At 44.3% G+C, this 13,584-nt stretch overlaps 1 protein-coding gene across 5 annotated transcripts in view; it reads right to left on the bottom strand.

Annotated features, from left to right (window-relative positions):
• RANBP10 (RAN binding protein 10) overlaps nt 1–13,584 on the bottom strand; it is a 77,483-nt gene that overhangs the window by 4,955 nt on the left and 58,944 nt on the right. For all 5 annotated transcript variants that reach the window (XM_080552570.1, XM_080552567.1, XM_080552566.1 and 2 more), the window contains exons 6-10: nt 11,726–11,910; nt 6,247–6,359; nt 3,456–3,564; nt 1,972–2,120; nt 675–870 (exon numbers count right to left, since the gene is read on the bottom strand). In XM_080552570.1, coding sequence (XP_080408696.1) covers nt 675–870; nt 1,972–2,120; nt 3,456–3,564; nt 6,247–6,359; nt 11,726–11,910 — 752 coding nt within the window. The remainder of the gene's footprint in view (nt 1–674; nt 871–1,971; nt 2,121–3,455; nt 3,565–6,246; nt 6,360–11,725; nt 11,911–13,584) is intronic.

Genomic DNA, 13,584 nt, shown 5'->3' on the forward strand with positions numbered 1-13,584 from the left:
ACACCTCTGTAACATCACCCTGCAAAGTGAGCCCAAAGGAAGCTCAGTTCTCACCACTGCTCAATATACTCCACATTCCAGTAAATGCAGGAGTAGCTATTCCCTGCTCTCCTGGACTGCCTACGGCTTCTCAGAGAAGTGAAGTTTTATAAGTCTGGCCTGCTGTCACAAGTGTGAAACAAATTGCTTTTGATTCGGGGGCTTATCTCAAAGGACAACAAATTGGACAACAGGTGAAGGTAGCCCAAGAAAAATACTTGAGGGCAGCATACCAACCCAGTAATCACTTGTGCTGCTGCCTCACCTACAAAAGGGTAGACAAGCTCCTTATCAAGGGTAATTCACTGGCTGAGGCAGCTGAACCAAAGAAAGGCCCAATGGGAGAGCTTCTATGCAAACTATTATGTTGGGCTCTGACGGCATAAGTTAATGAGACAGACTGATGTTTGAAACAAGACCATTCTTATATTCCTCATGAGATAAGCCTCCAAGCCTGAGCTAGAACTGGGACAGGCTTATGTCTGCTGGGAACAGTAGTGACCTTATAGATAAGAAGAGTTCCTCTGTTTTTCAGAAGAGCAGGGCAGATGCTCTTCTGGCTCTTCAGAAAGAACACTGAGCCCTCTCCCACCATCTCACCCTCCACAGCGATCTACAAAGAAAAAAAAATATACCTGGTTTCTTGGTTACTTGTACTACTGTGCTGCTGAGATTTAGTAGAATCTGTAGAATTGGACTCAGAGTAGTTCACAGATGAGGGGGAGGAGGAGGAAGAAGACGAAGATGATGAACTCAGTGTTGGGTATTTACTGTGGCTCTGTTTGCTCTTTGTGGACATGACTCCATTGCTACAGGTTGGACTATCTGCTCCTGAAAGTTAAGAAGGAAGGGAGAAATGAGACCAGACTGACAATGACACTCTCTTGTGAAGTTAACAATTAGTAAGAGAAGCAGATCCCAAATGAAGGAAGCAAAGTAAGACTGAAGATACAGATCTCTGACTCTCTATTCAGAGAAACATACTTAGCACTTCTCACAACATGATATAGGAAAGCAAAGATACTGGCTTGGGAAGGTGCGCGACAGCTTTGAGGAATTCAAGTGATTGTCTTCCTTTCCCTTAAACATCTGCATGTTCACAATTTCTTACATGCAACAGTGGGAATACCAAAACAAAACATACTACATATAACAAAACATATACAAAAAAGTATAGATGGCTGTGAGCAGCTCAAGACTCAGTGAAGCAACTCAAACTGTTTTCACGGGCTCTGCTCCCTGGCCCACTCATCTTCAAAGCCATAGCCAGTAATTACCTAGAAAATATATCTCAGGGTGTCCTGGTTCACCTTGTTCTTTCTTCAAATCCTAAAGCTTAATTTCCCAAACTGCAAAAATTTGATGCTTCTGAGATCAATTTTTGCAGGTACAGACCTGTTCCCTTCTTACATGTTTAGAGCTTCCAAGGTACAGACCATGGGAGGAGAAGCACTCATGCAAGGCATCCCCCTAGCCTTTTGCTAAATTGGCTAGAACAGTGTATCTTATGCCCAGTCTGTGGAGATTTTCTGCAATCTGAAGGGCCCCTGTTGGAAAGCAATTCTTTTGCACACTTCAAGGTACAGGAAAAGGGCTTTATTTTCCAGAATCTCCTCTTACAGCTTGGTCTGTAAAACTGAGCCACACAATGGCTCCACTAGAAGGCCACCTTTAAAAGCTTCTTTGTTCTAAAAAAAAAAAAAAAAAAAAAAAAAAAAAAGACTCTGCACACAATAGCCTGTGGAAAATAACTCAGGCAAAACCGATTTCTTAACAGTACAGACACACCTACCAAATCAGTATGTCATCTCAGCTGGTTCTCAGAACGAAAAGGAGCATTTCATAGAACAGAAAGTAGTAGGTAAGGTAATATACAGCAGTTCACCTTTAACATTTGTTCTTCTCACCAGAAGACACAGAAAAAGCACTTACCAGTACTATGAACATGTGAGTTGTTTGATCCATGTCTAGGACTTAAGCTGGGGGACCCTGGGTAACTGTCCTGGGATCTGGGGCTGCGTGCACTGAAACAACGTACTTCACTGTCTGTCCCATTCACCATCTCCACAAACTGCCGACACCTGATTTCATAGGAAGGAAGAAGAAGAAAAGGGTGTGTGACAGCCAGGATGTTCTGCACTGATGTTTCCTTAGTTACTGTCTGCAGAAGTCCTAGAAATTGGATAGAGTTAAATGTCTTGGCTTTGAAAGAGACGTTTTAGACTCTTGCTACTTTTGTATTGTGAGTGCTCTGATAACGCTACAGCAGGAAGGAGTTCAGATGCTGCCACTCAGATGCTAATGAACGTTGAGAACCATATAGAGACAGACGAGCAGTGTACCAACAGTCAGCCTCTTTTCAGCCCCACAGTTAATAGTAACTAGGGGAGCACTTGTGTCATTGACAAGATGCTCCACCTTGGTTGGCATCAGCAAAGGCAGAGACAGGAAAAGAAGAAGCATTTCAGCATCAATGGGGCCAGTGATGCAAATATGAGTTGCTGTAGTATCAGAAGTGAAACACTTCACAGATTCAAAACACAGCACATTTCTTGCTTGGCAGGATAACCCCAGGCCTTAGATAATATTCCTCCAGTTATCCAGATGTTCCCACATCTCTCCTGCTCTGGACCCAAGAAAATTCATGTGATGGTAAGCCTGCTGTTAGGACACATGGTGGGATAAAGAGAGTTTTCCTTGTTCCAAAAAGCAAGTTTACTTCTACTGTGCTAAGAAGAAATTATTCCTTTACAGTGTGGTTTCAGCTCCACCACCTCTGCAGGTACTCCAAAATTAGACTGTGTTTTTTTTAATTCAGGGCAGATACTAAAACTGCCAGTGACAGTCCCCCCACTGCTCCATCAATTTAGAAATTACAGTGTCCAATGGGAAACAGACAACAAAGGGCAAAAAATGCAGTATCCACAGTGAGGACAGCTCCTAAGTTAGCTTTACTGGGAACTCTGTCCTTACACATCTCAGGAGGCTGGGAAGAGCAACCATGTACAGCTGGGAGAACTGGGACACATAAGCACTTTTTCCGTTCGGTCTCTACCCCCGATAGCCTCTTCCATACATGCATCTTTCTAGGAATCTTTGCAGTGACCACCACGTGCTGCAGTGTTGCAAGATCTCCACAAGGTAAGTAAAGGCCATCTGTGAAGGAGTTTCTAGCAGTCAGCAGGACTAAAATTTTACCCACCTCTGCCTGACCTCATGAGGCAAAGCTATACTGGACCTGAGGAGCAACAAAAGGGCTATGTGCTAGGTCCTCTCCCACCTGCTCCCAAAGGGACCTCAAACAGTTAGAATTCAGACCAAGGTGTGCAGCCTGACTGGACGGCCGGGCAGCCTCTTTCTTATCTCCTTCAGCTTCACATTTCAGAATTAGGGAGTATAAAGCTATTCATACTTACTTTAACATGAAGAGCAGGTTGGGGTTATGTTCTAGGAGGCCAGGATAGAGCTGCTGGGTGGCTTCTATAGCCTCTCCCACTCTGCCTGCTAATACTAGCTTCTGTATTCCTGAAAGCAAAAGGAGACCTATTGACACACAGGACAGGCCAACAAGAATGGCCAGAAGAGTTTCAGAGTGAAGTCTCACATATGCCACACAGCTCCCCACTACCACCTTGCGCAAGGGCTAGGGAGAATTGGGGACCACATTTTATTCATTATGGATTAGGATGAGGAAAAGTCTGTGAAAATGAGGGAGAATATCTGTTAGTAGCTCAGAAACACCTGGAGCATCTGAAAGACAAAGTGGGTGTGCTGGGGTGGGGTGCTCTGTGACTTTAGTCCTTTAGTCATGGAGCTATGGAGTCCTCTAGCAGCAATGGAAAAGACAGCAGGACACAACAGCCGGACGGGAGCAAGGAGGCTGCTGGGGAAATGACAGTCTCAGAGGGGAAACCCCTAGGTCACCCCCACATTACAACCTCTGTCTGGTTCACGCTTGGAAAATTGCTGTATGGCTGACCTCCAGACAAGCAAACTATTCTTAGTGGGTCTGGAGGCTTAAGCCACAGCACAGTACTGCTTCCTTACTATCCCTACCTCCAAGTAAAAGTAACAACACCATCAAAATTGGCTTCCTGCAACTGACCTGGGCCTGCAATGAGGACATGGCACCCAGAAGCTAGCTCCAGCAATCAGGTTTTGGCTAAACTAGACACAGCTCAGCAAGCTGTACACTTCTAAGAGGTGCAAAGACACAAGGCAGAAGCCATGTATTATCCCTGTGTGTTCATATCCCACGTATGTTCCTTCAGTGGGTCAGAAAACACAAGTACAAGACTTAAGATGCTCGCTGATCCCATCCCAGGATACTCAGGGAACCTACTAATTTACAGAGGTTTGCATTTTATTCTAAATGTACTGAAAACTAAGAACGCATTGTACTTCCCTCTGCTTTTTCGGGTCTCCTTACAAACAAGAGAGGAGGTTATCAATGCCTGTGAGGTGTTTTGCAAGCAGGGGCACTAACAGCAACAGACTGAGATTTTCGCAAATCATGAGCAGTTGAAAGCATAATCCAGCAACGCTCATTACTAATCCCCAATAACAATTTGAAAGAAGCAGTCTTGGCTCCCATTTTTCAGCATCTATTTGCTTCTTATCCTAGCTGAAAGCTAAAACGAAAGATGTGGTTCTCACACCAACATGTGTCGCACAGTCTCCTTCATTTCATTCTGTTTCTTCTACTTATTTACACGTCATTTTTCATGTCTTGCTACTTTTTGTTGCTCTTACTGCCTTGTTTGGCAGCTTTCACAGATGTCTCTACCTTTTTTATTTTCTTCTCTTTTTGTTTTCCAGTCTGTGTCTTCCTCACACCTTTTATTTGAGCCCCAACTGCAGAGCTCTGTATTCCTTCCCTCCTGTCTGCCTTGCCACCTGTCCTCAGACAAACCAGACTGTGCTGTCTCACGCATCTCCTGTGAGACCTGACCATTTAAACACAAACCAGCATGAACCCCGGCTGGGGTGAGGGCTGCATGATGCATGACCTGGAAAACATACAGCCCATCAGTACTATCCACGTAAAGGCACTGATGAGCAGCAGCAGCAGCTACCATTGATTCTGGGTATGAAGCTGAGTACCCAAACCAACCTGAATGCTGGCTAAGCACATGTAATGTATGGAGGGAGAACTACAAAGGGGCATGATGCACCTGATACATAACTGTCACATGAGAAGCAGTTCACAAAGGGAAAGGAAATGCATAGGTCAGGGCTTAGCTTGCATTCAACAGGCAGGAGAATGCAGAACACACACCAATATTCTGCGACACTGCGGTCTGAGCCTGTGAATAGAACGGCTAAAAAATAGAAGTACAGCAAGAGAAAGCTGCCAGCCTTATTCTGCAGAAACCAAGAGCGCTTACAGCCCTACAAACTGAGAGATGAACCACCCACTGACAGGCATTGGGCATCAGCCACCTCTCTAGGAAGCCTGTTCTGATGTTCTGAATTTACCTGAACACAAAATGCGCAAAGGGACTGGAAGACTGTAACTCTGGGAGTTATAGTCAAAATAGATTGATATGCCTGGTCCCTATAACCATGCTAATAAAACTGCCCAGGCTGCAACAGACTGCATTGAAGAACCCATACCCAAAGGAATCTCCAATGCACAGTGACTTCTGCTCAGTTAAGGCCTTAGGTAACAAGATCTACTCTCCACCAGTTCGGTCCTACCTCCAAGAAAGCACCTTCTGTCCCCGATGTGTGAAACTGCTGGACTCAGAGCTGAGAGTCACCTCACCTCTTCTAATCAGGACAGGGTATATTCAGGTATTCATTTTCAACAGTACTGAGGAAAACTAACCAAGTTCATCAGACAACCCAGTCTCTTTAACACTGACAGGCACGTAGGCCATTTTTCAGAGCAGACGGGCAAAGGAAACAACAGCACCAGTTCTTCAGGCAAGAACAGCAAAAGGTGGAAGTGACACAGTGATGATAGGAAAAGTGCTCAGAGCAGTGGTGCCTGAGTTCCGCTGACCCACAGGCAGCAAAACCAAGCCAGCAGCCTGCTGTGGGCAGCTTTGTACTGTCGTGGAATAACTTTCTCCTTCAACAGTATTTCATTCCTCTGTGAGCAACAGCTTTCACTTTTAAATGTCCTGCGATAACAGCACTGCATTCTGGAGGATATGATAGCCAGTATGCCGTGTTTTGGGAACAACTACCCAAAAGACTTACTTTGTCTATTCTTTATTGAGGTCTGTTCTTCCTGGATTGTGGTGTCTGTGACTCTGGCAAAGGCAGTTGCTGTTGAACAGTACCCATGATGAACCAAATACGAAGAAACCATACTAGAAAATAAGAAAATATAAATAGATGAAAAGGCATTGGTAACACACAGTAATCACACTGCAGAAAAAAAAATCAGACAATTTTACAGACAAATCAGACAAATTACAACAGAAATTGCAATTTCAGTGATCAAACTTAGCTCAGTTACGATATAACCACGCTCCTATTTCTGGGTCCAGATACTAAATTTACAAGATAGGCACCCGGTCCTCAGCAAACACTATCAAGACTCTAAATTCACTTGAAAAAAAAAAAAAAGACTCCCAATGCATACACAGCATTTATTTATTTATTTACTGCTGCCTAAGGGTCATTTATAAGAGCTCTGTACTGTGTAACTGACAGCGATGTCTCCTAGTGACATAACATACAGCCAGAAAATCCCAGCTTCAGAGAGGCTTGATAGCTTACAAGTAGACCTCAAAAAAACCTTTTGGTCCTGAATTTCTGCTATTTCCTATCCAGCCAGCAATTATATAATTGGTAGTTGAATCCCCTTATGAATTCTACACATTCACACACTTTTATCTCCTGACTTACACAGAGCAGACTGCTGAGGGTACGCTCTGCCCGTTATCCAGAGCATTAAGGAAGGACGATGTCGAACAGGACTGGACCCAGTATTGACCCCTACGTACTGCCTTCCAGCTAGACTTTGCGTCACTGATCACCACCTTCTGGGCCCAGCCATTCAGCCAGTTTTCAACCCACCTTGCTGTCTGCCCACCATCATGCATGAAGACAGCAGCAGCTTGTCTAATGAGGATCTGATGGGAGACAGTGTCAAAGGCCTTACTGAAGTCCAGGCAGAGAATATCCACTGCTCTCCCCTCATCTACCAGGGCAGTCGTTCCATCACAGAAGCTTCTGAAGCTGTCCAAGCATGACTTCCCCTTGGTTAAGTGATGCTGACTACTCCTGATGATTTTCTTGTCCTTCACGTACCTGGAAATGGTTTTTGGGATTAGCTGCTCCACCACCTTTTCACGGGAGGCTGACTGGCCTGTAGTTCCCTGGGTCCTCCTTCTTGCCCTTCTTGAAGATAAGGGTGGCATTTGCTTTCCTACAGCCTTTGGACACTACTCCCAGTCTCCACATTCAAAGTTATTGAGAATGGCCTCACAATGACATCTGCCAGCACCTAGAGCACTCGCGGGTGCATCCCATTACAGCCCATGGACTTATGATTGTCCAGTCTGATTAAGTATTCCCTGGCCTGATCCTCTTCCTCTAGGGATGTATCTTTCTTGCTCCAGCCTTTCTCCCAGCTTTTGGGACCTGGGATTTCTGAAAGTTAGTCTTTCTAGTAAAGACTGAGGCAAAAAAGACATTCAGTACATCAGCCTTGTCCTGGTTCCAGTTAGGACAGAGTTAAGTAGCTCATAGTAGCTGGTAGGGTGCTATGTTTTGGATTAGGATGAGAAGAGCGCTGATAACATGCTGATGTTTTAATTGTTGCAGAGCAGTGTTTACACCAGGCCAAGGACTTTTCGGCTTCTCGCTCTGTCCTGCCAGCGGGCAGGCTGGGGGTGCAGCAGGAGCTGGGAGGGGACAGACCCAGGACAGCTGACCCCAAACTGGCCAAAGGGGTATTCCATACCATCTGACGTCACGCTAAACAATATATAGGGGTGGCTGGCCGGGGTGGGGGGGCCGGCTGCTCGGGAATAGGCTGGGCATCGGTCAGCGGGTGGTGAGCAATTGCATTGTGCATCACTTGTTTTCTTACACATTATTATTGTTAATACTATTACCATTATCACTATTATTATTATTATTGTTATTATTATTTTCCTGTCTTAATAAACTGTCTTTATCTCAACTCACAGGCTTCACTTTCCCGTTTCTCTCCCCCCATCCCAGAGAGGGAGGGGGGAGGGTGAGCGAACGGCTGTGTGGTGTTTAGCTGCCAGCCGGGTTAAACCACAACAAGCCTTTTCCAAAGATTGTCCAAAGATATTACAGAGTCCTTCAGCAAAGCTTCCTGAAGAAACGGCTACCATATAGTCCAACACACATAAATATTCAATTAAATAATGAGGTGGCAAAAAATGGACACTTTTTACAGGGAAAGGAAAAAGCACATAAGTACCATAGGAGCCTGTGCTATTAATGTGTTCATAAAATAGGCTCAATGGACCAATGCTCTCACCCACTGCAGATGCTTGTATGCTCAAAGATGCAGGGCATACACTTTTTTTCTGAATAAGCTGTCTTTTGAGCACTGAGAACAAAGTATTTGCATTTCATTATCAGTGAGCTTCTTCCATCTCTTTGGCTGCTAAGCAAGCTTTCCAAAAGCAGATCCTGAAGTCTTTCCACTTGACAAGATGTTTGCAGAGAATGAAAAGACCCCATAAATTCAACAATCCAGTACATCAGAGTGAAAATTAATACTGAAGTCAATGCCAGTTGTTAAGTCTCTGAGCACAATACTGCTGGGTCAAACCAAACATCCAGTTAGCCCAATACTTGTACCTCCCAATTGGTAAAAGCAAATATCTAGAATTAAAGGAACAAGGCACCTTTCCCCCAGACCTGTCCAGCTTCCAATGATTTTTCAGATACTTCTTGTCCTAGAGGTGGTATCTCTCTACATCATAGCCCCAGAAGATTCTTCTTTCTCATATTTCCAGTCACTTTTTGAATCCAGGCAGTTTTCACTGTATCTTGAGGCGGAGAGTATGGGGAAAAAAAAAAAAAACTCCTCTGTTTTTCCTAAATGCATCACCTGGTTAACTTCACTTGATACCCTTTAATTCTTGCAGCTGAGAAAATAAATGCTTGTTCCTTCCTCATCCTCTCCAGGCTATTCAAGACACATCTTACAGCTCTGCCTTACCCCTCACAGTCATATTTTTCAGTGCTGGGGTTCTGTGTATTTGTTCCTTGCCTTACACCTCCCCCTAACTTTTGTACATCCTGCCTCTTTTTTTTTCCCCCCATGCTTTTCTCACTTCTGCTAAATACCTTTGGGGACTACAGAATCAGAACATCACACAGTGTTCTAGTTAAGGGTACACCACATATTCACACAGTGACAGAATTATTTTTGCCCTTGATTTTTCCCCTAACAACATAGTTGTTTTTTTCCTGCTCACAACCAAAAAATGAACTAATATTTCAGTGCAATGATTCATCATAATCCAAAGGTCTCATTGCTGGAGGATCCCTTCTTCCACGCCATTTCTGAACACCCTCAACAGCACAGACACTACCAGCACACCTCTGAGCACAACGCTACAGCCACCGTCTCCCACGCTGAGAATTACTCACCCACTCACCCCCTCTTTCAAACAATCCAGAATCCACATTGGGAGGTCTGCCCATAGCCTCTAACTGCTTAGGCTCCCTGCCTTACCAAGGGAACTTCTCAAAAGCCTTTTGGACTTCCAAGACAAAGACAGCAGCCTGAGAAACATATCCACATGCCTTGCTGGCTCCTCTTCACAGAATCCACATCCTATTTCTCCACGCATCCATTACACCTACCCTTTGGTAGTGTTCCTATGGATTTGTCTAAGCCAGACACTGAGGCTCTCTCACCCATTGCTCCCTGAATCTCTTCTGAAACACTTCATGAAACACGGTACCGTATGCACCATATTCCCCTTCCCTAGAAACAAGGCACATTGGAGAAAAACTTCATTCCATATCTACAAGCTCATCTGTTTTCTCCTCAAGACCATTTACTAGGACTCTCAGCAAATATCTTGTCCCAAAGACTTTCTCCTCTTCCTCTCACCTATTTCTTCAAGTGCTTCTTTGACAGACATTTCAACCCCAGACACAGCTTCTGCCAAGTCCCCCACTATGAAGCATCCCCCCGTAACAACCTACCTGATTTCTGCTGCACTGAACACACAGGCAAATAATTCAACGTGTAATCAGAGACAAGATATAGCCAGAGATTTGACGGTTAAAATTTAACTATGGAATTGGCCTCCATAAATTGGCATGAATCTTTAAATCTGTATCTTTTAAAATCCACTTACGCTTAAACCACCACAATTTTGTGCATCTGCAAGTCCCAGTTTCACCGTGCACTTTGTGAAAAAAAAATTAGTTTCTTTGTAAGCTAGAAGGTACTTGTTTTCTAATTCTGTGTTTTGAGAAACCATGAATAATCAGTTCCTAGCTACACTCTCCATGGCACACACGAATCATAGAATCTCCATGGAAGGGACCCACAAGGATCACTGAGTGCAATTCCTGGCTCCACACAGGTCTACCCAACAATTCAGACCATATGACTGACAGCACAGTTCAAATTGTTCTTAAACTCCAACAGGCTTGGTGTTGTGACTACGTTCCCTGGGGAGCCTGTTCCAGTGCACGACCACCCTCTCAGTGAAGAACCTCTTCCTGACGTCCAGCCTGAACCTCCCCTGCCGCAGCTTGACACCATTCCCTCGGGTCCTATCGCTGGTCACTAAAGAGAACAGATCAGCGCCTGCCCCTCCAATCCCCCTCGTGAGGAAGCTGTAGGCCGTGATAAGGTCCCCCCTCAGCCTCCTCTTGTCCAGGCTGAACAGACCAAGTGACCTCAGCTGCTCCTCATATGTCTTCCCCTCTAGGCCCTTCACCATCTTCACAGCCCTCCTCTGGACACTCTCCAACAGTTTCACATCCTTTTTGTACTGTGGTGCCCAGAACTGCACACAGTACTCGAGGTGAGGCCGCACCAGCGCAGAGTAGAGCGGGACAATCCCTTCCCTTGACCGACTAGCAATGCCATGCTTGATGCACCCCATGACTGACAGACAACTCCTGTCTGCTTTCCTTAATTACCTTTTTCCAAGCTGTGGTGCCTTAGTCAACTTTGTCTTTCTTCAAGCAGAAGATACTCCTGACCTCTGACAACTCTTGTCAATTGTTCTCAAGTTCCACTCAGTCCTTTTTGCAATGGGATGACCAGAAATGCATTCAGTATTCAGAAATTTACGAAGTGCCATAATTGTGTTTTCAGTTTGGTTGTGTTTGGAAGCTTAGGCTATTTCTTGCTCTTACATTTCTAAATTCAGCTAGTTTATGTCCTGGCTTTTCTTCTATAATAGAGTTTTTATGGTCTCCTCTCCACTCCCCTTCCCCCAACGCATCATCTCAATGTGGATGTTCTTCCATTATTACAAGCTTTCTTGTAGTCACTGGCTGAAATTTTCTCTTATATCTTTTAAGTTTTAAGCAGCAGCAATCTACTCAGGAAAGACTATTAAGCAACAAAACAGAAGGTAAAACGATGTGTGTTAGATGTGAGAAAAATGCACCAAGTGGAGATTTTTGCCGTAAGAAAGCATAAATCAGCATTAAAAATATTTAAAGCCCAACAGAATAAAAGAAGCTGACCACCAGAACAATGACTTACTTCTGCAGCATGGCTTGCCACTCGCCTAGTCTGTCTCCTATGGGAAACCGCTTAATGGTGCTCTGAATCTTCGCTCGCCACTCCCTCATGTAGTCCTCGATGTCGAACACGAAGGGCTGCTGCCCAAAGTTGGCATCGACTATCTCTCCTGGAGTCTGGAGACCCACTGTAGGGTAGAGATTTGACTGTGAAGGAAAAAGAAGAAACCCGTATTAAACTCAGTTTTCTCTTAGTAGTTCCAGTTACATGGCCTGGTAAGACAAAGGAGCTGCTCTTTAAATTTAAATGTGTAACGGAGTGGGAAGTGGCAAGAGGCCACATTTACAAGGGGCCTCATGACTTATCATGCAGTTACCAAAACTTATTGCATAAAACCAGAGCAACAGGTTCGATCTCCCAGTAATCTGTGATCAGTACCACAAATGCTGCCTGCTATGGCAAGTCCACTTTCCGGCTTAGGGTTCTACAATTTCTACAAGAAGATCAATACTTGTGTAATTAAATAGTGATAAAATTAAAGGAGCGTACTCTCAATCAGCAGATCTAAGTGTTTTCTACTATTTCCACTGAATTGTCTTCTCCCTTGACAAGAAGCTGCTATCGGTATTTTACATCCGATCAAAAGTGAATGGATGGTAGTGGAGCTCTGAGGCTAGATCTCTGATGTTCCCGAGGCAGCATGCCATCCACACGAGAAATTCCACTACTGATAGATTAATTTTATTTTCGTTTTAAGAACAAGCGTGTCGTTCCATCTGGATATATTGTTCCCCATTGAAATGTGGGGAAAATAAAAAAAAAAGTTACCACTGTGATAATACCTCTAAAATTTAGCTAATAATCCAGCTTCCAGAGAAGATGATCTAATTAGAAACAGATGGTCAAAGTCTATGTACAGAATGCAGGCTGTTTTAACAACGAGCATATGGATACAAATTGAATCCCTGAGACCACTTAAATGTGGAGAAAAGAGAAAGGGCATCAAAAAAGGTACAGGGTTGCCTGGTTCTCACTCTACATCACATTTTTAAGAGCATGTTCCATTCGTAGTAATGTTACTTTTCTACAGCACAAATTACTTTTCTGTTTGCAACACAAGTAAGCTTCATTAATCCTCTGCTTCAGAGCATCTGCAGATGGCCTGCAGCGTTTAAGAAGAAATCTCATGGCACCCATGAACTATTTGGTGGGTTTTTTTTTCAGTTTGCTCTAACACAATGAAGACTGCTACAGCTAGAAACCGGACAATAGGCAAGGCACAGAGATGCACTGAAGCATGTAGTGAAACTGAAGTCTGGAAGGTGCCCGTTTGTGGTGTCTGGCTCATGACTGAACCCACATCTGATGTCAGGAGGAGCACGCTGCTCGCTCCAGGACGAATGAGCAAGTACTACTGCTGGTGGTCGGACCACCATTCTGAAGAAAAGCTAGGATGGTTCTCTCCTCTATGTCAAGTGGCATGGGCTTTCCTACAATTATCTGGAAAATGTATTCAGCAAATTCTATTACAGAGACCTAATACATTGGTAATGTAATTGATCTCCCCTTGAGACGTACTGAAGTGGTGGATTTTACTTTTTGCTACAGATATTAAGATTGTTACAAGGTGTAAATCAGTGGAATCCTAATCACATTAGCAACAATGGAGGCAGCGTGCTGTGGGAAGTGATTACCTCTCTCTTTCACCGGTGTGAATATTGTACCCAGTTCCCCCCTCCACATCCATGTCCCCAGAACAAGAGGAGACTCACAAATGGGTTTGGGTCCAGCAGAGTCCTGCTAACATGGTCAGAGGGCTGGAGTGCATGGCACACAATGAGAGGCTGAGGGAACTGGATTTATTTAGCTTGGAGAAGAGA

The sequence above is a fragment of the Anser brachyrhynchus genome (genome assembly GCF_964034855.1).
Source record: "Anser brachyrhynchus genome assembly, chromosome: 12".
NCBI lineage: Eukaryota > Metazoa > Chordata > Aves > Anseriformes > Anatidae > Anser > Anser brachyrhynchus.